This window comes from Pleurodeles waltl, chromosome 1_1, assembly GCF_031143425.1.
Source record: "Pleurodeles waltl isolate 20211129_DDA chromosome 1_1, aPleWal1.hap1.20221129, whole genome shotgun sequence".
Classification (NCBI taxonomy): domain Eukaryota; kingdom Metazoa; phylum Chordata; class Amphibia; order Caudata; family Salamandridae; genus Pleurodeles; species Pleurodeles waltl.
The window spans coordinates 818115109-818141936 of NC_090436.1; the positions used below are offsets into that span (position 1 = coordinate 818115109).

The 26828-nt window shown below is 43.2% G+C and overlaps 1 protein-coding gene across 1 annotated transcript in view; it reads right to left on the reverse strand.

The window, feature by feature from the left end:
- DMRT1 (doublesex and mab-3 related transcription factor 1) overlaps positions 1-26828 on the reverse strand; it is a 615050-nt gene that overhangs the window by 282565 nt on the left and 305657 nt on the right. The window contains exon 3 of the mRNA XM_069228556.1: positions 7798-8081. Within this exon, the coding sequence (XP_069084657.1) occupies positions 7798-8081 (284 nt within the window). The remainder of the gene's footprint in view (positions 1-7797; positions 8082-26828) is intronic.

Below are 26828 nucleotides of genomic sequence, written 5' to 3' on the forward strand. Positions count from 1 at the left end.
GCCCGTTACCTCTGAGTGAGGTGGCTATTGACATCCTGAGGAACATCTCTGTGGGTCAAATTGCCATTGTGAATGCCATCTAGGGGTTGTCCACCCAACTGAAGCAGACAAATGCATTCCTGGAAGGCATTCATAGTCCAATGTCTGGCCTAAAGAGATCTTTTCAGGCTCTGGCCTTCTCACTGATGGCAGACAGTCACCCACCACTTTCCGTCCCCCACTAGCTCCCTCTTCCCAATCCAAATCCCCATTCCCCTACCTATCCCAAGCACACAGACCGATCTGCACGCACCCACCTCAACACACAAAAGCAGCACACATAAACACAAACACCACAAGACACACAGGCACTCTACAGACACTCACAACATCAGCCACCACTTCCCCAGACACTCCCACCACCCCCACTCCACATCAAGCATACCCACAGGCACCATGACAACAGTCAGTGACACACCCACCATACCCGCAGACACCACCCCAACAGACAGACATCTACCACATCCTCCATAGCTGCAGACACTACCCAAAGAGAGACACACACATCCACCACCACAAGCATACCCGCAGACATCACCTTCTGACACACACACATCCACCACTACATCCCCCAGCACCTTCGCCTCCCACTCCCCAAGGCATGCAAATACCCACCCTCACACAGGCAACAGACACCACCCAAACTTAAACATACCTCACACTCGCACACACCCAAGACTTCCACACCGACACAGCTAACAACCACTCCATCAACCTCCAAATCCCCACCCCCTTCTGATGACTGGCCTACAGAAAGTTCTTTGTCTGACCTTGCCCTTTCCCTGTCCCTCCACCCCGTCCCAAACACAAGAGGCCCGACTCACATCCCAACCCGCCCCTTTCACTGCCAGGTCCTCCCCTGTCACACCTGCCCAACCTGCAAGCACCCATACCCCTCCCATCCAAAGAAGCAGTCCAAGCCTCCCAAACCCCCATCTCAAATTTCCCCCCCCCCGCCCAAATGATGATGCCTGCGGTGCCTACCTGCCCACATGATGCCCCTTCAAGTGTGAGCACAGTGATATGCACAGACACTGCAATATGGACTGGACAATGCCTTTTGCTTGTGAGCGTTTCAAGTTAATAAACCCAAATAGTTGGTATTTTGGGTACACTTTTGTCCTGCAAGTGTTTTTCTACCTTTACATTGTTCCTGAGTAACTTGTGTCATCTGCCTACAGCTGTATGTGTTTTAGTCTGCTTACTGATCCATTTGCTGTTGTCTGCAGTATCAGACTTCTTGGGCAGTGCTGGTGTCACTCAAGACAAAGGTAGATGTTGACTGTATGTGACTGTATGGATATGTGGGTATAAATGCAATTGTGGTGTCATTGCATTGTGTTCTGTTTGGTGTGGTAAGTATTTCATCTTGTGTTGTACAATATGAGCATATATGGAGTTAGGCTTGTCCCACTGATACAGATTGTAAATTCATCTAAATGTGTGGTAGCTTGAGTTTTGTTTTGTGCAGACATGGAGCGTGTTCAATTGTGCTACCTTTGTTTACATTTGATTGTGCATGTGTCCGTTTTGATGTATTTGCCTTGCAGCTACTTCATTTAGATGTATGACCCATGCAGCTGCAGTTGTATTTGCATTGCAGACTTGCACTTCCGCATTGTGCAGAAAGGCATATCACTTGACTCTTGTGTTATTTGTCACTGAGATACATGTAGGGCCAGTTCCTGTGCAAATGTTGCTTAAGGGGCATGTGCAAAGTGTGATGTGTCCCAGTGCAGCATCCTTCCCTGAGTGCTTCTGATGCTCTCATCCCCATTGCGCACTTTTGTTTCCATAGTGAGCCTGGGATATTTGTCTGTCTGACTATTGTGCATCCCATTTCCTTTCCATTGTGTTGCAATGTGGGTGATGTGTGTGTCCATTGTAGGGCTGCTTAATGGGAGTGGTGTTTGTGTTCAATGCCACATCCTTACACATGTGTCTTGAATGTAACGGCAGTCCATGACATGTGTGCAATGTGAGTGTATCAGTTGTATTTATAGATGTGATGTCGCTGTGTTGTTGGTGTTGTGTGACATAATGTTCTGTACACTTCACTGTCCCTGTGCCTGAGATGAGCAGATGTGTGATTTTGTGTAGAGTTGCGGTGCAGTGTGAGTGACCTTCCCAAAGGGGGTGTTTTGTGACTGTGAATGTGTCCTTCTTTATGAATGATTCTGACCCGGGACACAATGACATGTGTACTCGGTGCCCATAGCGTGACCCCCATATCATGTGGATGACACCGCAATGATTTGTTGTTGAGTGTAATGATACAAGTAGATGTGTGTACTTGCGGTTGGTTGCGTCCACAGCACCGTGGATTTTGTGCACCTTTGATGATCAGCAGCGGTATGTGTGTGATGGGCTCCATGGCGACACTGGACACGTGAGGCTGCCTGCAGGTAAGTGTCTCCCACTATACTAGATGTTTTCACCTGATAAAACGTGGTGGGTGGACCGTCATGCTGACATTGGCGGTGTGCAACCTCATAATGTGTCGGGCGGAAACACAGGCTCTGCCGGCCTGTTTGTGCTGCCTCGTGACCGCAGCAGGGGTCTGTGGCACCAGTGGAACCACGGTAGCCTTTGCTCCATAGGCCCCCGTGAACTGTAATACCGCGGTCAAACTGCCAACCAGACGGTGGTCGGACCACCACCGCTGCCATGACAGTTCACGGACTGCCAAACTCAGAATGAGGCCCATAGTATATTTATTTTTTTAAATATACTTCAAAATATATATAAAAATTGGTTTAAAGAATGTATGTGAAACAACTGTGTTAATGTAAAAAAAAAAACTCAATGGCAAACATTACAAATAAATGTAGAATTTTACAAGACTGTTTAAATATTATTTATTAAATATTAAATATTATTTGTGAGTTTTTATTCAATAATAAAATTGTCTGAAAAAAACAGTTTAAATAAAACTATGAAAGATTGTATAGGTAAAAATATGTATTTCAAAAAATATATACATTAAATACCTATGAAACAAATCTAAATTAAAACTTCAAACTGTGTTATGTACCCTTATTATTATGTATGTGAAAATTGCCAAACTATCTCCTACGTAAATCAGTTTTTGGAAGCTCTTGGACACTAAATAAATTGTATTAACTATTCCTACTTCTTACAAAAGCATTTTAGTGAAGTTACTGGAAACTGAAGATGGTCACAATCATTATCCCCACTTCAGTCTAAAACATTTTGGGGAAGGGATAGGACACTAACGGGGTTACATATGTTATCCATACTCCTCAGTCAAACAAGTCAAAAATTTAGTTTAAAAATAAATAAAAACATTATTTATAAGACACTATTACCAAATAAAGATTTGCCATATATTTTACATTACAAATCATCATATAAAATAAGCATTTATATTTAATAACATGAAATTAATTACACAAATTTAATAATATAACAACATTTAAAAAGAAAAGCAAAATAAAGCTACAAAGAATCTGATTAATAAAATAAAACATTATATATGAAATAGAGCATGAATAAAGTTAAATATACAACATATAATCATTAATGATCACACATATATACATTATATTCACAATGGCCTGTTTTATAATTAAAAACATATTACTTGTTATTAATAACATTAATTTAATACATTGAAGGGCAAAATCATCTTAATCACTGAAAAGGTGTGAGCCATCAAAGGGCATATCTCTACAAGCAACTTGTATTATCCCCAGAAAATCCTGCGGTGGAACATGACACTGGTGCCAACGGCTCTACCCATGCATCCAGTAGTATCTAGGTCCGTGTAAATCCCATACTTGACCGTGTCTTGCCAGTCGTGAATTTTCTGAGGCAAGAGAGGCCCGAAGGTCTTCTGGGACCACCTACAAGATTATGCAGGCCATGTTCCTGAGGGCATGTGCGTAGCGACCTAAGAAACAAATAGCACTGACAAAGCTCAATTTCAGGCAGGGAGAAGAGAACCTGCGTTCTCAAATACCTTGATTCTCTTGATTCCCTATCCGAAGGAGTCATGAAGAATTAAACAGAGCTTGGCAAGCTGGTTGAAGCCTGGACCAACAGGCTTTCTGGAGTAGGAAGTTTAGTGAGAAAACCAGTATCACCAGGAGGCAATCTGTGAAGCCTGTTCATCTGCATATTCACTTAAGGGCAGGAGCAGGGCTTTGACCAGGCACCCATGAAGGCATCTGTGACAGCCTTATTAAAGGGGAACAGGGGCTCAGATGTTGCTAGCCCAGGCTGCAAACGTTCTGTAAGGATGTTTGTTTTGGTCTCGACTGAAGGCAGCTGCAAACCCAGGACCTCAGCTGTACATCAGACCACTACTACAAAAGATACACTCTCTTTTGTTGGTGGTCCATGTGGTGAGTCAAACCCTGTTTCAGGTGAAGTATCAAGTATACTGGTCTCTTGTATGTCAGTTTGAAAGATGTCACTGGTATAGTGAGGAGGAAGTAAAACATTCCCCTACTCACCCACACCATCTCCCTCTAAGTTTGCACCCTGTTCAGGATGACAGCCAAAAAGATACTGGAACCTCTGCTGACATGTCTACCCTGTTAGTGCACTGGTTCAGTCAGACTGTATGATGACTGCTTGTGCTTTTGTAATCTGGTAGCGTAACATCTCTGGAAAACAGGCTGAAGTTGGTTCGATGTCAAACATCAGAATCAGCACTGGATCCTCTTCTGGCACTGGTGGTATTGGTAACATCAACGAGGAAGGGTCCAGCACAGGTGTTGGAGCCAGAGTAGATGCCTTCAGCACAGTAGGTCCATGACCCGGAGTGGGTACCAATGGCAGTGGGTTCCAAGGGCTGGGAGTTTGTTGGGGGGCGGTGGCACACCAGAGAGAGACGGAAGTGTGATAAAAATCTGCTGTATTACCTCCTTGAAGGCATCAATCTGCTGCAGCATCGCAGATGGCCTAGAAATCTCAGGTGCACTTAAAACAGTTGGGGAATTGGCTCTGCGTCAGAAGACCTAAAGGGATACCGACTGATTTCATGTCATCATCAAGCAGTGCCTAATTTGTAAAAATGTAGGTGCTGTGGCCCTTTTCAGGAGACCACTGCGGCATGAACCATCCGTTGGCCTTAACAGTGCTGCCAATGACGGTATTCAAGCAACTACTAACCATCACACTCCTACAAATGTGATAGTTCATCACGCCTTCCTTCTCTTTGGATACAGAGTGCAGGATCGGGTTGAGTTCAGCTTAAATTTTTTGTGTTTGCATATGGACTTCCATTTGGACTTGCCCAAGTGCTTTGACAGCAAAGACACCATCTCCAATACCTCTCATGGGCATAGCCTCAAGAGCGAGACTGTGTCTGTGCCTTGAAGCTGGACTTAAACGAGGGCTGGAACTTGTACTCCTGTTTAACGATGTACAGCTTCAATTCACAAGTACAAATATCTTTCCTGTGCATGAGGGAGCATTTGTTGCATGACTTAGAGTCATGCCCTGAGACCAGAGACAACTTGCATGTATCCATTACCAATACCTGTTTCCTATGGTTGTGGCATGGTTTGAAACCTGTGGTTTTACAAGTACAAGGAAACATTGTTCATAACACACCGAGTTCAAGTTTTAGAAGTCAGACAACCAAAAAGTTTTGGAGCAAAGAGCTTCAGATTTGCGTCAGGCGTGAAAAGAAAAGAGGTGATATCAGCATGCAGGGCGGCATTTGTATGCGGACCAACTCTGTCACTTTCAGGGCGGTACTGAGCCAACGTGGAACCGCAATGAGCCACCTAGCAGAGGGAGGAAGCTTTGCTGAGGCTCCAGGGGAGTACTCTAAGGTGAGGTTTCTGTAGTTAAAAGTATCCATAAGAAATGAGTATGCCTCGATAAAAGTAAATTAAAGGGCCTCCTTCTGTGGGAGGGACTCTGGACTATGCCTAGTTTGCATGGCGAAGAGTCACTAGATGCCTTCGTCAAATATTTTTGATGTACGTTACATCATGATAGGGTACTGTTCGCTGTTTATAAAGACACTATAAATCTGAAGGATCTAGGAGAGTAGGAAATGTATCAGTGTGCAATTAGCTGACAGTTTGAGTAAGGTTTTTATTATGTGGCAATTTCTAAATATTGAAAAAATGTGTACAGTAAACTAACAAATTATATTTGGAATGAAGACAGCAAATGTCCATGCAATGTACACAAAGAATGTAGAAAATAACTATGAGGTGAACTATTTCTTTTCGGAATGAGATACGTTTGGGATAGTGACTGAGTGGCTAGACAGCGACATTTAGTTGATACCTTGAGAAATATCCACAGGACAAGGGTTGTTGATGATATTGTGTGTGTCAGATACCCCTGAGTTCAGTGTTTGAATTGGGCAGATACTGTCCGGTACTAGATACCTGCACTTCTTTAATTTGAAAGGGAAAATACCTGCACTTTCCAGCAGTGCTGCAATATCTTCAGTGGGGGAGTACCAGCACTTCTCAGGAGCAAACAGGTATTCTGAATAGTAAGTACCTGCACTTCTATATTTCCATTTAAAGCACTGCCCGAGTTTTCTGGAAGTGTTGGGTTCCCCTCGTTTAGCGACAGAACCACTACAGACGAGAACCAACTTAAGGCAGATCAGCGTTGGTCTTGCTCCAATACTCCAAGGCGAAATGCTAGGCCAGGTCCCCTCTGAACGGGAACAAAAGCCACTCACAGTAGTGCGGGCATGTTTGCCTTGTCTGGTTGGTACAGTTCGATTCCTGTGGCGTAGCGGGCCTTCAAATACAGCCTCGAAGTGTACAGTAAATATATAAACAACACTTTAGCAGCTCAAGAAATCTTACAGCACAGGAAATACGTATGTATTTTCGATGCCGAGTGGTTGCCCCTAATCCCGCCCTCCCCCCCCCCCGCCTTTCATACACACTTTTCAGAAGTGCTGCTGCTGTTTTAATATTACCTTTCACAAAATGGGATTACATAGACAAAACTACTAATTTTTTTTACTCGTGACAAAGTGTCAGACGCAATTTATTAGATTGTCACAAGGAAGCAATTATACATGGAAATAAATATCTGTGTGCGTTTTAAGAGCCCGTTGCCAAGTTTTTCTAGGTGGGCGGGAAGAGAGAGTGCAGGGATTGTCCCTATGCCACTTGGTGATTTATGACTTTAGTTATCGGCGAAATGCTAAAATAAGTTATACTCCAACAGAAAAATACAGCACATAACATATAACAACGTAACATTACATATGTATTTGTAAATCATATTCACCCAAGCCTTAGGTCTCTTGGAGCTAAAGTACCCAGGGGCCAGATGTAGCAAAGGGTTTTACCCATTTTGTGTCTATTGAAAATGTGTTCGTAGATATGGCCCTAGATGTTTATTATTTCCATCTCAATGGCACTCATTTTATAGACCTTGGAAGGATGAAAGATTGAGAGGACCCACCGGAATATGAACCCGGGGCCAAGAAGTCAACCACAGGCCCCTGGAGTCGATGACATAAACGGGTCTGCGTGTTAAAAGGTGCTCGTCTTCAGCACATTGATGGCTTCACAAATACCGCTTAAAATGCCCTGGCTGCGACGCAGAACAGAAAAGAGAACTCCATGCGTAACACACTCCCACATTAGCTCAAACGAAAGAAGAATACATAAGTAGTACATTATTTCAAAGAATGTTGCTTTGTTTCGGACCGTGTAATTAAATGGATTAGCACAGTTACCCAGAGCATGATGCTAACATTTGTTATACAATTAACACATCTTGCAATTTACTCTGTACCTGCCACTGGTTTCCCGACTGCCCGGACACGTAACTTGCTGGGATGCTCCGGAAGCTATTTTTGGCCGGCGAGCTGCCTAGAGAGCCCCCCATTTCACTAGCAGAAGCCTCTGACGCCACTGCCACCTGGTACTGCGGGTAGTTGTACAGGTAGTTGTTGTAAGAGTACAGGGACGGCTGGTAGAAGTTGCTGTAATATGAGGGGTCCATCACCAAGTCTGACGTGTTCTCCAGGTGCCCTCTGCTGCTGATGGAAGGAATGTCTGTGATCAGCACACGACCCTCTGCGACAGAAACAAAAAGAAACAGCTGTGAGTAGGAGCCTTCGGCATCTGGCATATTTACTTTGGAGAAACTCTCATCCCATGTCACGAATCACATCTACTCCTGCCTATCTGCTTAGGGAACTACTGTTTGTATGCTACGCGTTTTGAAATAAATACGCAAAATGGTAAACACAAAAACACAAGTCACAGAGCCTGTAGCTGAAGATGTCACACGTGACATTTTTTTTGCACTTATATTAGCTCGAACCAGCCCAGCGGCATTGCGGCGCTTTACACGAGCGCATGGTTTAAGGTGTGAGACAGGGCATTTTTTTGCGGTTTTATATAACGCAAACTAGGCACAGAGGCATTGGTGTGCTTTTCACGGGCACCAGTTACATTGCACTCGGTCAGATCCATTTTTTTCAGCCAGGGGGAGTTAAGTGATTTGTCCAGAATCACAAGATGTTGAGCCGACGCTGGAACTCGAACTCGGTTGGACTGTCGCCCCTCAACATTTTGAACAGGTGCAACACTGAGTTTAGGATTACACAGAATCAGGTGCATGTGCATTCCAAACCTTTTCAAAGAGCTTGGCACTTGTTTAGACCTTATTTCAGGACAAGATGCTGACTTGGAAAATCAATTAATGGAGAATGTTGTCAAAACTACATGTTGACTCACAGATCCTCCCTGACATTCATCTCAGTGACTTTAGCACTCCAGGGATCTGTCTGTAATCTATATGTCACTCATGCCTTAACTGTACATGTTCTGAAACATATGAAATCTCTGTTCTGTGTGAAATGGATGTTTGCAAGTTTACCTTCTGTGGGAGAGGGAAGCTTACTTTGTTACTGCCATACAATCCCATTTCAGTGAGGAACTAAAGCTTACACTGCTACTGCCTAATTTGAACCTATCGTGTGATGCGAAAAGCTTGCGCTAATGCTACCCTAGCTGTAAATGTCCTCTGAATTTGGGAAGCTTGATTTGTTTCGGACCAAGGTGTACTTTTTTCCCTGTGCCTTCCTTTCCATGATAATCACATTTGAGAGCAACTTCAAATAATTAATTCAGGATGCACCCTGTGCAACAGTGTCACTTGTGTATGGTTTACTAGATCATTATGATGCTCCATCTATTAAAAATAAGGGATTATATATAGGGGAACAAGACAACTGACTTGCTTCTTGAGTCATTAATACAACCGTCACCGTAGAAGGGGTGGGGTTCACTAATTCTAATGAAGACTATTCAGTGCAGGGATATAAATTAAGGTGCTGAAAGGAAACAATCCAAAAAATACACTTTTTATGAAAATGTTAGAACCTTGGCTTTTATTAAAGTGGCATTCAGCAACACTTTCAGCAGGACATGAGGTGCAGGATGAACTAAGAGCTGTACTCCTCAGCCTTCATGGCGCTGCTTTTTTAGACAGGACGCAACGCAAACAGGGATGTGGGGAACTATGGTACCCAGGCTTCACAGTCTTACTACCACTGCTCAACTGGTGCTAACAGCGTAGTAGGAGATGTTTTGGTGTTCAGCACGTGGTTCGCAGACTCAAGGCCTATGCTTTTCTTCATGCCACATCCAGTCAGCTGTGCATGTGTCTTGAAAGTGTAGGCATGGTCTGTTTCATGGCACAGGCTACGATTACAGTGACCCGCCCTGTGGCACATGCTACATGGGCAGAGTTGTATGTGATTTCACAGAAAAATGATTTCATGGAATACCATTACTGAGAAACCATTTAATCCAAACTGTTTAATGGAAATCGTCAGAATGAACAACATTTACCTTTTTGCGGAAACCAATTTATAGAATGTCCTTTTGGTCAAAATTGGTTTTTGAATGCTTATTTTCAAGTGTAAATGCAATGATTGTAGGTCTTACTTTCAGAAACAGTTTTGCTCCTTTTGGTCAAAATTGGTTTTTGAATGCTTATTTTTAAGTGAAAATGTAATGATTGTAGGTCTTACTTTTGGAAAGTTTTGCTGAAGATTTTTATTTCAGTGCTTACATCAGGGGAGATTAGTTCATATATATATATTTTAAAATGTCAAACAATTACTTCAAATGCTTTTAATACACTAACTTATCACCACCTATAAACACCATCCATACCATCCATTGCTGACCCCTTAAACCCTTAAACACCATCAATCCCTGACCCCTGAACCTTCTCAACACACCTAAATTACACTGATCCCTGAAGCCTAAAAGCCCTTTCTACTCTGAACATCCACCGTCCCTGAACAATAAAATCCCTCACTACCCCTAATTCTCACCCATTCAGTATCTCCCAAAAATGCCTTTCTATGCCTAAACCCCACCCATCTCATACCCCTTAAAACACCTCAGCACACCCAAACTCCACCCATCCCTGAACTGTAAAAAATCCTCACCTCCCTTAAACACCAGCCATCTATGGCTCATAAGAACTCATCACCCTTAAATACCCATCCCGGAACCCTAAAAAGCCCTTTCTACATCTAAATTCCACCCATCTGTGAATCCTTAAAACCCCTCACCATACTTAACTTCCCCCATCATGAACCCTAAAAACTCTTCACCACGCCACCTGCTACCCATAATTGAACCTTAAAAATCCTCACCAGTCATAAACTCTGCCCATCCATGAACCCTAAAACCCTTCAACACCCTTGGAATCTACCCAGCCCTGAAACCTAAAAACACATAAAATCTCACACACCCTAAGTACCACTCATTTGTGAACCCTTAAAACCCCTCACTAGCCCTGCACGCCACCATCTCTGAACTCTAAAGACCCTTTTCTATGCCTGAACCCCAATTATAGCTGACCCCTATAGCCCCATCACTCTAACACTACCCATTCCTGAATCTAAAAACCTCACAGTAGTCCTCAACACCACAAACCGATTATATCATTTAGCATTGTTCCTTAAAATTATCTTTCCTTTAATTTTAGATTTTTTGTATTTTCTTAAAATTGTCTTTCCTTAAAATTGTTTTTCCATGCTTTGGTTTCCTCCAATGTGGTTTCTCAGTTTTCGTTTTCTATTAATTCACACACATCATGTGCAGACAGACAACCTTACCAATAGCAGACAGCCACAAGCAGTGGGGCCTAAGGAAATTTACCCTATTTTCCCACACCTCCACCGTCACCTCCCTTCTGAGGCTGCTGAACATAAACTAGGAAGCAGGGATTGTTTCACAAAATTTGATGTGAGATACCTATATTCCACAGGAAGATGCCTGACTCCAAGGGACAATATTCAAGCCCTTAAACATGCTGCCTGAGTAGGGTCTGTTGCCCATCCCTCTTTTTTAAACTTGTGGTCGGAAGACAACAGTAAACACAATTTTTATCTCATCCACAATTTTAGTATAGGTGTGACATTTAAAAAAGGGAGAACATGTGGTGAATCCTAGTTCGTTTCAATGGGATAACAGGAGTTAGCTTAGCCTCTGGCTTGCAGACTCGTGCCCCAGTCACCTAGTGACTTTTAACCTACTTAGCTTGCTCTGTCTTAGTCCATTTAATTATTTAATTCTTCTAAGATGGCTGCCTTGTTTATAGTTAGGCCACTTGTTATGAGTTCATTATCAGTGTCACCGCGCTAAGCTGTCAAGATCAAGCAACAAAGACCAACAAAGAGTAGGTGTTCACACTTAGGGATTTTCCCTCTCTATACTTTCGAGGGATTGTTTACATTAACTGCCTTCCCAAGCATGTCTGTTATCTATTGTTTAGGAACACACCTACGTCAGGGGTCCTTGTAGTTCTGTGTAAATTTATCGCACTTTAGACAGATAATCAGAGGGATTCTGACCAGAGGGCATCGCCACCATTGCTGATATCGATGCTGCAGTCGTCCTGTCGCTGACCCAGTGTTCGTGTCCCTGTGGAGTCTGAGATAGAGACCTCATTCCAAGGTAACGTGGGTTGGGGGCTCCTCTCATGGACATGGCATTGGCAGATTAGGTTTAGCAAACCCAGCTCTCCTTTAGGTAGGAGGTTAGGCCTTTCACATTAGGGTATTAGGGCATATTACATCTCGTATGTCTCTTCTATGCATTGCAAGATGGTGGGGGTCTTTGTAATAATGACTCTCGTCTTCACAATTCTGTTTCTTGCATTATTCATTATCCTAATCACTGCAGCCCATGCAACTTATCGCAAACTGCAGTTATGTTAAATAAAAACTATTGAAACGTTACTGCATCTTTGTCATTGTCTGTGTTTGTATGAGACATGATATATCTGTGAGACAGGGGTAATCTCCGTATAACCACGACACTCCCTGAGATGTCTTATTCTCGAGTCCATGCGTAAAGGCTGCCACAAATCACCTTTCACTATTGTGTTTCTGGTGAGGTGCTGCTAGTGAGCTGGTAGTGTTGGGATAACAGTTGCGACTTGTTGTAGGAAAGGCGTAGTCGCCTACAAACAAAAGTACTGTCATCCTTTAACCAGCAGTCGTGCCCAGAGGAAGAGTCCAAACTACGACATGGCGCCACCAACGATGGTATTTAGGCATTAATTTACGGATACCCCGACTATCACTGTCTCACAGACAACAGGTACCCTAAGTACCATTATACAGAGACGTCCGTGGTCTTTGGGAAAATCCTCCTCAGCCAAAAAGGTAACACCAGATTAAGCTGTAGGTTGTTCGAGCTCGAACTCATAAAAGGACTTTACTCACCATTTGTGGTGTTCCGTTCTTCTAAACAAATATGGCTAACGCCATTGATATTCCTGAAAATGCTAGACAAGCACTAACACAACATTTATTAATGCATGGCCTTACAGATGAGGGCGGGATGTTACTCTTATAATAGAAGCTAATGAAGCATACCAAACAGAAACATTTTATTGTTGGGTCACCTTTCCTGAGGTCGACCAAAGAACACATCCGTTCCACATATATGAAATTGCAAACGTACCTCAACGGTACCGAGCATACTAGTATCATGGAATATCGCTCACATACCAAAAGCATCAGAACTGGTTCGAAGGCGCCCTACCAAATGTACTACAAAGAGTGAGGTTAGGTCCATTAAGTAATAATGGACCAACATGTCCTATGTTTGCCACCTACACACTCACCCAGACGTACAGAATATGCAAATAGCAGATCTGCGAGATTTATATAATGAATTGGTGACATTATATAGACGATTAGTTCAGTTCGTAATGCGAACATTGAACACAACACCAGCGCGTCCAGCACCGCCAGCACCAGGTGGTTATTAATTGGCTACTGGGATTACTCCACAAACAGTACATACTATTATGGGTAAAGAGCCCGCGGAACGGGATAAAAATACCGTTCTGGATTGCCCAGAAAACGAATCAGCTGGAAGCTGTGTTTCCCCATACGGGACCACAGGAATAACATAGACTGCTCACTATGTGCTTGCCTTTTGGGATGGTTCCCTCGGTGGATGACTGTGCCACATGGGGTACAGTCTTCGCTGCCATATATACTACCACACATGGTACCCAGACACTAGCCAATTTACCAGAAATGTTAAAACAAATACAAAATGAGCATGTGTCTGCACCAGCCCTGGATTTGGGGATGAAATTAATGCGTAACTTTGACACGTATCCTCAATAATACACAGTAATATTAAAGGGGAAGCGGTAGCACTGGCGATATGCCAGCGTCTTTGGGAAACGCCACACCAGGAACAAGCGAGACAGCTACTGAAAATTATTTCCGATACCTATACCAGTATAGGATGGGATAGTTTGGGAGGCAAACCAAAGAAACTGGAGTTACAAGGTACCGCCCATAAGGAGGGTACAAAGCAGGCGTAAGAGGGCTCTAAGAAGCGCTGGGACAAACAAAATGATTTCAAAGAAAGAAGAAATAAGAGAGCTGATTCTCCACACCCGGACAACTCCGAAAGGAGATATAATCTCAGAAATAGGGTGAACATTAAAACTCCAGACAGATATACTGATTCACGTCCCTCTCGTTCCTTTCAGGACGCGCCGGATAGACGTAGCGAGAGAGGGGGTCGTCAAGATCGACGTCCTGAGTACGTGAAAGAAAAGAAAGACTCGCCACAGTCTACCATTAAAAAGGAAGAAAAGACCCCTCAGCAAAAGCCACAGTTTAAAAAGAAGAAGGTGGCAGCACTGACAGCTAGAAATGCCAGTATACTTGAGAACACTGTTGAGGAACAAGACGTGGGCAGTGACTCTGTTAGACAGCGCGGCAGAGGTCACGATATGTCGCCAGAGTCTGAAAGATCATCTGGATGCGACAGCAACTAGCGATTTCATCACAGCTGAAACAGCGGATTGCTGCGTTCTCCCCCGATAGGGTTTACGATTCCAAAATTCAGATAGAGGGAGACGTGGATCGCACTATTAGTGTGATATTTTGGGATGAACTTACTAGTGATATCCTATTAGTCAAAAGAGACTGGCCACCTGAACACGTCCGCAAGCTCCCACATGGAGAAGATGTCATTTTGCCATCTTTCTCCAATCTTGTTCCGGAAGCAGACAAAGAAGCCTATGCTTCTGAATGGGCTTTAGCGCTGGCACCTGCGTTATATCACAATCATGTAGGTTGGGGCAAGGAGTCTTCTTGTCATGTTATTCCCGTTAGGTCTACGCCCCAACCGCAGCCACAATATCCCGTTAAACATGAAACAAAAGCTCTGGTGAGGGAGATCCTCACCCAACTTGAGTACCAGGGAGTGATTGAGTCCTATACATCTGCAATGAATAATCCGTTATTCCCTGTTGCAAAACCAGACCATTCTTATAGAATAGTCATTGACTATAGACACTTAAATAGTCATACACGTACATATGCTATACAAAATGCACACAGCATGGCATTAATAAACAATATAGTGGGTAAAAAATAAAAAACAACACTAGACATTTCTAATGGATTCTTCTGCCAAAATTTAGCACATGAAAGTCGGGACCTGAGTGCATTCTCATTTGGCTCTCAGAAACGCTTTTGTTGTTTACCTCAAGGCTATAAAAATAGCCCTGGGCTATTTTCAGCCCGTGTAACATCAATATTACACAATATTGATTCCGAGGCGTTATCCTACGTGGATGACATATATCTCACAGACGACGTCCTCGACATTCATCTTGCGAGGGTCGATCGGATCATTTTGGGATTTGCAGACCTCGGTTACAAATTCAATTTCAAGAAAAGCAAGATAGCCTTTCTTAGCGTGTTATTCCTGGGATATGAGCTATCAAACGAGGGGAAGAGCCTGGCCCGCACTTTCTAGAAAATTTGCTAAACTGCACCCTCCAAACACACTCAAGAAACTCCAGTCATTACTAGGTTTCTTTAATTTTGGCAGAACATACATTCCAAAATATGCACAACGGATCAAGCCACTTTATGACTTGGTTCAGCCCAATGTTTCTAGCAGACACTGGACAATTGAACACACATGCATCCTTAGGGAAATGCAACAGGACATGCTAGAAGCTAAGCACTTGCACATACGTGACAATAAAACAAATTTGGTCATCAGAATAATTGCTGGTGCCATTGGATTTACTTATGTCACCTTCAATGAGGGTGACACAGTACCAATAGCGTATAAATCACATTTATACTCCAATGCTGAACAGCGTTTTGCACCAACAGAAAAGATTCTGACGGCACTTCAGATGGCCGTCATAAAAGAGAGGCCACTTGCCCAGGGGAAACGTATTATTGTTGTCTCACCGGTGCCGGCCTTAGAGGCTGTCACCAAAGCAAACGTTCCTAGCGCTAAAGCATTACATCCACGTTGGATTCAATGGGCAACGTCTCTGACTGCCACTGATGTCGATTACATTTTTGATCCAAAACTTCAGACACAAGAATTTCTCCAGTACGAATAAGAGTACCCCGCTCCTCTAAATATCTTGCCATTGGACAACTACCATAATGTCATATACACAGATGGTTCAGCACAGCCGGCTGTAGGTACTAAACATCAATACTCGGCAGCTTGCGCAGCAGTGAGCGGAGTGATGGAAGATGGAGTTTTCCACCCTCACAATACCTACACGTAGACCATAGGGGACTGCACAGCCCAGTTGGCTGAGCTGAAAGCTCTTATTCTAGCGCTCGAACATACTGAGGCAGGATGCCAGACTTTAATAGTCTGTGGCTCTTATTACTGCGTCCAGTCATACAATGACTATCTCAATCATTGGAAACTGAACGGGTTTAGAGATTCTAAAGGGAACACCATTAAACATAAAATACTGTGGGGGAGGGTGGCTGATCTTAAGGATAAGCTGCCGTGTGTCCATGTAGTCCATACATTGGGACACCAACGTGTAGGAGTACACGTTACCGGTAATACATTGGCTGATGAAGCGGCCAAAGCAGCAGTAGCTACGGCTTCTGTGGCCGCAGTGACTCGTTCTCAGACGAGATTGGATGATGAAATATTGACTACCGTTAAAGGTCCGGCTGCAGGCAAGCTCCTTCCGAAAGGATACCATACAAACTATACTTACCATATCAGTGCGCAGAATGTTGCTTACAAAACAATTCCTGGGGTTGGAGATCGAGTGATCCCCAATGAAGACCAGAGATTAGATCTAATTAAAGCAGCGCGTGAGGGTGTCGCTTCTGCACATGCTAGTATACAGGCCACGATAACACTCCTACAGAAACGCTTCTGGGGGCCTGGTCTATGCAGACAAACAAAGCAGTATGTCCTTTGCTGTGGCATTTGCTAGCAGATCAAGGGCTCTAATATCAAACGCCCACCGCAGACATCCTTCTTAGTGTCCAACAGGCCACTACAGTGTGTGTACCTGGACCATTGTGGTCCCTTACAGCCTGATGGTGCATACAAATAAATTTTAGTCACTGTGGATTCTTGTTCTAGATTCCTGTGGGTATGGCCACAGCGGTCGGCTGATGACCGAACTGTTATAAAAGACTTGCTGATCGTTATCGGTACATATGCGGTTGCAGCATTCCATTCGGACCAGGGCCCTGCATTTGCCTCTAAGGCATTCAGGGACACCATGGGGATGATGAGTGTTGAACTCCATTACTCCTCACCATACCATCCAGAGGGAAATTTGGTCGTGGAGAGGCGGAATCGTGATCTAAAGCAGTCCTTAACAGCTCGAGTATTAGGTACAGGCCGCAGTTGGTCACATCACCTATATGGGGTCCAGAGAGCACTGACTAATCTGCCAAGACGGTCCTTGGGGGGATGCACTCCATATGAGGTTCTCTTTCGGATACCTTTCGGGTCCCAGATCTTGATGCCCCTGGTATGGTGGCAGCAAACACACCATTTGACATAAATGAATGTCTCACTGTTTTACAGGAGCTTCAGCAATTTCGTGATGATAAATCATCTGCAAGTGCTGCCACCTTAGGAATAAGGGATTTAGCGAAAACTTCGACTGGCTGGATTCCTAAAGTTGGGGATCTGGTTCGTGAGAAGATCGCAGTGAAGAAGGAGTTCGGTCCATCATAGAGAGCACCTGTACCAGTCTTGGGAATTCAAGGCACCAGGACTGTCATCTTACCACCACTGTCTGGTTCTAAGACGAACAGATTCATCTCCATTGATGACATCAAATTACACCATGTGGCCGAACCTTCACAGTAGACCAAGAGGTCCCTTGGATGGTTCCCGATCCCCTCTCACTACCCAACAGGACATACATCTACATAGTAGGATGAACATCACTACTACAGACTATGCAACAATGTAAACTGCTGTTCCAGACACCTCCTTGACCATGGGGAGGGCGGAAAATGAACTCTTGCTGGTTCCCGTCACTTCTTCAGTGACCACCCGGTTCAAGATTTAGCTGTTTTTTACACAAACACATCACAGACAAATGACACTGTCTACCAAGAGCCCCATGTGAAGTGGACCAAAGTACGGCTGGTGCACTGGCTCCCGTGTTTGCAGAGACTGCCTCTGGCTATTTCATTGACATTGATGATTTTTCTTCAGACTCATCCACTACTGTAATTAATAATGTTTCAAAAAGTAGTAAGCTGTATCAATGGCTTAAAAATAACTATTTGAAATACCCATGGAACTACTTATGGTTCTGTTTGACATTTTTTGCATTCTTTTTATGGATTGGCTTTGTGACTGTTTTCTTTTTGCTTATAAATGGTCACTATATTCCTGATCGCTCCTCTGTGGAGCCTGTTGATGAAGTTTTAAGTCCACATCATTCTTCACATAAGGTCCGAAGAGATTTGTCCCCTGTGAATATTACAGCAATACCGATTTCTGATGGGATTGTGTGGGACAAAGTTCCATTCGATATGTATGGGCCTACTGAAATTATTCAAATACCATACGCGTTCAAAATTTCAATGACTGATGTAATTACACCTGATGTTGTCTGTGATGATTGGGATGTCCAAACAGTTGATTCCATGCTAACTGAAATGAAGGACTATTCCACTTTTGAAAGTGATGATCTACATGAACATACAATGAATTATGGTGAAATGTTCTGCTATAACAATTGGGGACATTACTGCCTACACCGTGCCACAAGATTCAGGCCATTATTAAACTACACACAGTGGGAACACTGGCCTACACCACCGGTGGGGAGCCCAAAGTAGTATAGTGATAAATTTACATATTTTTCTGGGCATGACACAAGAAAAGCAGAGTCGTATTATTTTAAAATAAAATACCTCCGGCACAAATTTGGAACATTTTGCTAACTGATACAAAACTGATTTATTCAGATCCCTTTGTTTCCCGGCTCGCAGTTGAATGTTAGAATACTGGAAGAGCACTATTGATTTGAAAAGTGTTTGGGGAACGCAAGATTGGCAGATACAGGGTAGGGAGGCTTTATTTCGAGCATGCCTGATTCCTGTGCAAATTATTTTTTAAAATGACACTATTCAGCAAATATCCTGTCTGGGGCTAGCAAAAATTAAAGACTTGAACACGCCCAGTATCCCCGCCCCGGCAAGGTTTAAAGATTGGCAATACTTCCTCAATATCACAGAGGACAAGCTAGATGCAATGGTTAAGGCTGGTACTTATAATTCTTCACTTTCTAGTCCCGGCGGGTGGTTAATCTGGCCCATTGACACTAATGAGTGTCCGGCATGTTTTTTTAACTCTTCAGGGGGTTTCTCAATTAACAGACCAGACCCTCGCTTTGTATCGGGGTCATCATACAGGTATAGTTACGACATACAGTATGGGTAAGCTGTGGCAGCAATGGGTACAGACCAACACGTTAGCCGCGTTAAGAAACACCTAAATACTCTTTCTGAAGATATAGACCTGCAGGATTTTCTGCTGGGTCCTAGGAAACAGAGCTCGAAAAGGTTTTTATATGCTATGTACAATGAAATTAGGAAACTTTCCCAGATTGAGGCTGCTGCACCTTTAAGGCAATTGGACAAAGAAAATTTAGAAAAGGCATTAGCTGTTGTCGACAACGGCATGACTACACTGTCCAACAGGATATATTCACTCTCAAATATAGTGTTGTCTGCTATTGATATCATTCAGACAGACTTGTCCCGGTTATATCATGGGCAAACACAGCTACGTTCCATCATGCAGCTGGGTTGGACTTTACAGACACTGAAAAATGGCTGCATTCCATGGAAGTATATTAATGGGAGTGAATTCTTCACTGCTTTTAATTTTTCCAAGGAACAACAGACAATGGCTAAAAGGGAGGCTAGTTTCACCATGCTTCGCGTAGAAAAGTTAGATAAGTTGCCCTTCATGGTAGCAGAGAGTCCTTCAACTATCTTGCTCTTACATGGCATAATTAATTTACTGATTTCGACCTTTCGTTTCTTGAGCTGCCTGAAACATCTTGCAGTTGGAAGGTACGAGCAACTAGGAGATAGCTATATTAAGGAAGAGTGGGAGTTGCTCTTTGACTACAAATGTCTGAACGGCGAAACAGAGGTCTTTCTTAGCGGAAGCAAATGTGAGACTGATGTTCGTCATTCCATGATATGTAAGCAGGTGTCTCTTCACGGCTTTGCAATGCAGGGGTTGCGAATTTGGCCTGTTTCTTGAAGGGTACTCCCGTCCCTTTGATTCGCCCGGTATTTAATGTACTTTCCAATGTAAGTTTTGTGGTACTGATCGATCAAAGCTGTTGCAGCATGCAACCAGGAATTGCCTACGCAATCTCGGTCTCGAAGGTTGTTACGTGTTGTGGACATGTTTTGTTTCCCCCCACACGAGAGATAAAAGTATCTGACATGTGGCCCCACATTGATACTATTAATGTGAACTATGACAAGCTGAGCAGGCTAAAGGCGCTATTGTTTAAAAAACAGGCCGCCTTGACAGCCGCAAAAGAGACGTATGCTCTCCAGATTGCGAGATCATCAGCCGAGATACAATCCCTGTTAAATATCAACTTCCCCAAGCACTTTGGAGAACTGGTATCCAGAATATTCAAAGCTTCGAGCACCAGTGGGATTGTTCACTTCTTTAAGGCTATCGGGTCTGGTTTCGTATCCATCTTCCAGACTGTCTTCGGAGTCATCCCGTCAGCCATCCATTCGCTCTTTTCAAGTGTGTTTGGTGGCTTTCAAATTATTTTGGCTTTGATTGGCAGACTACTACTGCTATTTCTTCTGATTCGCAGTGGTTGTTTCTTTCCAGCTACGCAGAGCAATGGAGCCGCTCCTACCAACTCCACTGTGCCGTGAGCGCATGGTTCGGATCTTCGGTGCAACCTTGCTGGTGGAATTGGAGCATGACTGGTTGTTGTCATTTCGGCCCCTTATCTGGTTCGTACAACCAATCTTCCGCTGCATATGGTGTCTCTTTGAACATCTGCCTATGGTCTGTCTTGCTGTTGCACCGACATCTCCTGTGGACCACGAACTGCTGATGTCCCCGATGAGAGTTCATACAGGGTCATGCCCCTTGAGGCTGAGGTTGTTCCGCAAGGCCACCTATGAGCCTTCCGTTTTGAGATATACTGCGGATGAGGACACTGCAACGGATAACTTTACACCAGGAAATACTGCTCACTACTGCTCTGTGGATCCGTTTGTCCGCCCAGCACTCGATTTGACATCAGATGATGTTGACTCATTTTTTAGGTCATTGGTTGGTGACTTCGATGACACTCTTCAAGATCATGCGTACAGCAAATAATTTGATGAATTGACTTGCCATTCCCGATTCCAAATTATGCATTTATATTAACTTGCTTTGGCACGCTGCGCTTGTCATGGTTGACATTAACATCTCTGTATGTGTTTTAGCTGATTTATTTTTTATATCTTTTTAACACATTTGAAAGATTTTTTTTGCTTTTTTTAATGATTTTAGATTTTAGTTCAGAGCAATTTTAGCGTTTGGGTTCCTGTACCTTCGTCATACCTGTTACGGCAATGGGGAGGGTGTAGTGAATCCTAGTTCGTTTTAATGAGATAACAGGTATTAGCTTAGCCTCTGGCTTGCAGACTCGTGCCCCCGTCACCTAGTGACTTTTAACCTACTCCGTTTTAGCCCATTTAATTATTTAATTCTTCTAAGATGGCTGCCTTGTTTATAGTTAGGCCCCTTGTTATGAGTTACATTATCAGTGTCACCGCTCAAAGGCGTCAAGATCAAGCAACAAAGACAAACAAACAGTAGGTATTCACACTTAGGGATTTTCCCTCTCTATACTTTCGAGGGATTGTCGTCCGAAGCATGTCTGTTATCTATTGTTTGGGAACACACCTACGTCAGGGGTCCTTGTAAATCTGTATAAATATATTGCACTTTAGACAGATAATCAGAGGGATTCCGACCAGAGGTCATCGCCACCATCGCTGATATCAATGCTGCAGTCGTCTTGACGCTGATCCAGTCTTCATGTCCCTGCAGAGTCTGAGACAGAGACCTCATTCCAAGGTAACGAGGGTTGAGGGCTCCTCTCATGGACATGGCATTGGCAGATTAGGTTTAGCAAACCCAGGTCTCCTATAGGTAGGAGGTTAGGCCTTTCACATTAGAGTATTAGGGCATATTACATCTTGTATGTCTCTTCTATGCATTGCAAGATGGTGGGGGTCTTTGTAATAATGACTCTCGTCTTCACAATTCTGTTTCTTGCATTATTCATTATCCTAATCATTGCAGCCCATGCAACTTATCGCAAATTTGCAGTGATGTTAAATAAAAACTATTGAAACTCTACTGCATCTGTGTCATTGCCTGTGTTTGTATGAGACATGATATATCTGTGAGAAATGGGTAATCTCCGTTTAACCATGACACTCCCTGAGATGTCTTATTCTCGAGTCCATGCATAAAGGCTGCCACAAATCACCTTTTACTATTGTGTTTCTGGTGAGGTGCTGCTAGTGAGCCAGGAAAGTTGTTGGGATAACAGTTGCGACTTGTTGTAGGAAAGGCATAGTTGCCTACAAACAAAAGTACTGTTATCCTTTAACCAGCAGTCTTGCCCAGAGCAAGAGTCCGAACTACGACAAACATACAAGTTGACATAAATGCCATACCCACACCCAAACCAGGGAACCCATAGTAGGAGACTGTACAGCCAGTGGACAGTGCTACTATTGAATGCTTCCCAGTGCAGGTTATGGAACCCACTGATAAAGCACACCACACTAGGTAGGTGAGCGTTCATCATTTTATATGAGTACATGAATGAATGTTAATGCCATATGGGAATTGATTCTTTCTTCCAGGAGTTTTGTACTTTTTATGTTTATGGAAATCATACACCAGTCTTTTAACATCTCTCATTCACTCGTCAATGTATTAGCTGCTGTATTGTACATGTCCTTATGTGTCAGAGAATTGTGTTTGGTTCCTTCTGCTATTGCCACCTGTCCTTAACTTATTTGTGTTATGGAATGCTGTGCTGCTGCTAATCATGTTGTACCTTTAGAGTGTCATGAAGCCTGGTATAAAACATTCCACAACACATAAGAAAAAAATATTCACATTGCCGATGCTTGTTTCAATGCATGATGCAAGTGAAAAGAGTGACCGGTCACAAAGTAAATCAGCAGAGATTACTTTTGATTTATGTGTGAAACCGGGATTTTTTAAATGGAGTAGTCAACTTCCCAAACTTTTAGCCGACAAGACACATTTGTAGGAGTTTAAAACAGCTAACAAGTCAACTTTGTACAATTTGAAAACATAGCTGACGAGTGGCCAATTCTGACTTTTTAGCCAACAGTAATTCATATGCTGGGGTTTGAGCCTATTGTGAAACTGCTAAAAGCAAAACTACAAGCCTCACAATGCAACAGGTTGCTGGTTGGAAAAAACACAAAAATAGATGTTGGTATCCCATGTCACACTGCAATAGTGCAGAGTTAAAAAAAAAAACTAAAATGTAGTTCCTGATTTTTTTTCCTTAGGTCTCGTCGGTGACAGCGCATGCACGCCACTCGCAAGACATGTTTTCACTTACATTGGGATTAAAGTCCGCCATTGCTTACCATATATTAGCCTGCACTTATAAGTGTGACTTTTGTCTCGCACCCCAATTCGAAACCTTTAGCTTCAGCCCTCTACGTCACTCTCACCCGTGTACTTGTTCTACAAGTGCTTTTGTATTTCAATTATTATCAGTATTATTATTTGCTGCTTCAAGACTGGCCTAAGTCATCTTAGAATTGTAAATCAAAAAATACAGCAGCCTCATGCCAGAGGGTTCATCAGTCTGGCCACGGGGTTAAGCAGCATATTCAATCACAGAGTGTGGATATATGCACTCTAACTCCAAGTCCTCTATATTATGCGTAGCTTCAGGCAGAAGTTGCCTGAAAACGAAAGGAAAACACGTACATTCCTGCCAAGTGTTCCTGGTCCATGTCTGACCAGATAGGCCAGCCCCTGTTTTTTCTTAAAAATCTGGGACTTATTGTCCTGGCTTTATACTAGGTTAACTAAGACTACACGTCCCAAAATTCTAAGGAAAAAAACAGGGACTGTCAAAACTAGTCAGTGGACCTGGGATCCTTGATGAGCATCGGCTGCGCTACTTTATAGTGTGCCGATGCAGTAGTTGCAGGTCCACTGGCTCATACAATGCAGCAGAAGACCTCATGAAGTAGCTTCAAGGGTCCTCGCTGGAGCTGCACAACCCCATGCTATCAGAAGGCTGGGCTGTTTTCACAGTGTCCTTAGGGCACTACAACCTACTGGCTCTATGAGGTGGTGCAGGTGCTGCAGACTCATGCATTATCAACTTGTAACTTAGACCATGCTTTCAATCCAATTAGTGTAACACCAACTTGGTGAAGTGGGATATGCCTTTAAGGCTGAGTTACTGCGTCTGTTTATAAATGTGCCAGAGGTTGCTTTGTTATTTCAAGAAGTTGTTACCATTTGAATTGCGCACAATATCAGTTGTTTGTTTACAGAGCTGTCAATTGGCCCATGTTCCCAGGGTGACGTTCAGGCAGTCCTCCTTTTTTCAGTCTGCAATAGTGGGCATGATGGGAATTGTATTTCTTATAGTAATAGTAAACTACATGGGCAGAATTCTAGGCCCATCATGTGTAATATAATTAGTGAAACATCCCTATGACATGGAGTCACTAAGTAGCTATGGAGTTATTTGGTTTTCTTTAATTTGTGCAGCATCGGCATTATAATAGCACAAAATCAAGTCATATTAAGTTTTGGCATAAAGTGCATTTTTGAGAAGTTGCCAATTTAAAACATAACCTGCACAGGTTTAGACACTACTGTTTTAGAAGTCCCCACAGTACAGCTTTTTATTAAGCATTTCTCATACGGTGCTGCTCTTTAGTTATTAAACCCTTAGAATGCTGTCCTTTTTTTATGCTACTTACACCTAATTTGTACAATCCCAGCAGTTACAGTGGGTTTTGGTTTAACCCGCTAAATTGGTTGGCTTTATAGTCAATCTAATTTCTTTTATCTTATCAGGTAACATTCCTTTTGCTGCTGTCTTTCCCATCTATAGCCCCTGTTCCCCTGTTGATCCTCCTATTTGTTTTTTCTTAACCTTTTTTGTACAACTTTTTTTAGCAGGGCTGGCAGTTACAATTTGGGAAGCTCCTTTCTCTGTTTTATATATTTTTATTTTACTGCTCCATGATTGGTGTCCGAAAACTTGCAATGGTAAATAAAAACAAGGATTTGTAATGCAATAGGGTCTCACATTTCTCCGAGTTAGAGCTATTGGCAGTTTTAAACTCCCAACCGAATTTTTCTTGCCACATTAAATGGAAAAAAACAGCGCGATCGCGCTGCTACAGTTCACTCGGAGTGAAACCTATCAGCAACAGTGGAATTATCTACGTAACCGGAAAAAGTGCAATTAACTATGTAACAGGGTCGATGTTATGCAAAGCGCTCGACTTCTGTCAAGCGAGATCGCGCTGCGAAAAAAGAGAAAAAGTAGTCCACAAACCGGACGGAAAACAGCGAGCCTCGTACGTTTTCAGTACTTGGTCGCTGCGCTCGAGGGAGGCTAACCACAGGAAAAGGCATGACATATGCATGCCTTCCACTAATGAAAGCAAGCAGATTTTGAAAGGCAAGCCCACGAACCAATGAAAGACACTGACGTGACATGGATGGGCTCCGAGCCCTTTTCTAATTACTAAAGCGTCTTCCAAGCGAAACGCGTGCGCAAGCGCATTCGACACAGACTCGACCCTAAAAAAGGTAGCCATAGTGTCATGATCCATATGCGTACATGCTTTTTTATGCATATATATATATATATATATATATATATATATATATATATATATATATATCTTTGTGCTGGGGCTGATAGTTTTGCCTTTTTTTGCAAATGTTGTTCAGTACCTGCATTAAAGCACTGGCAAAGCCAAGATGTCAGTTAATGCCTTGCCTTGCCAATGCTTGTTTATTCTTGTAGACCATCTCAATCACGTTTTGACACCAAAAGGACAAAAATCCAATCAGAAGAATCTGAGGTATGCAATTTCAAATGTTTAAGGGAAGTATAGCATCTAAAAGCACAAAGCGCTACTTGTGGTTATTTGGTTGCGAGAAACCGGTTGAAAGTCACAAGTTCAGGCCGACCTGGATGGAGTGTGGCTGGATACAGGGAGCAGGTTCGTCCAGCTGAAAAAGCTACCTTCAAAAGTCTAGCATAAGAGATTCAGTCGCAGTGGAGGAGGCTGCCAGAAGAGGGTTGCAATGGTTATCACTTTCGCACAAAGAGCATAGGAGTGTTCATTGTCACACAAAGAACATGGCAGGCGTTGCAGAAGGTCATCACTGTCACAGGAGGATCCTGTCAGGCGTCATAGGTGGTTATTGCTGGAGATTCACGTAGGCAGCCACCACAAACTGTTGATGCTGTAACACGAAGAGCTGATCTCACATTGCTGGTCATCGCTGGTAATTGCAGTAGCACAAAGAGTTGGGTTCAAAGGAGTTTCATATTGGCAGTTGGCAAGATTTTGGCAAGAACAGGCTTGTTCGCAGTGGCAAAGAGCTCAATACTTTAGTAATTCTTTCTTTTTTCAAGGAGTAGCTTAGCTGATGCCACATCAAGGGTCCAGGAGCTGTGAGGCACCTCTTGGGGATCAGGATGCACTCTACCAGAGGACAGCAGGGCTCAGGCAGGTTCAGTTGAAGCAGGTCGGCTGGACAGTTGGAGAGGGACCTCTGGAGCTTGATGTATCGACTCTTGGAGTCACTTCAGCCTGGGCTTAAGTTTAAAGGTCCAGCCTTCCTTCTCAGCAAGCAGGACGTCTTTCCTCCTGAAGAAGCAGGGCGTCTTTCTTCTGTAGT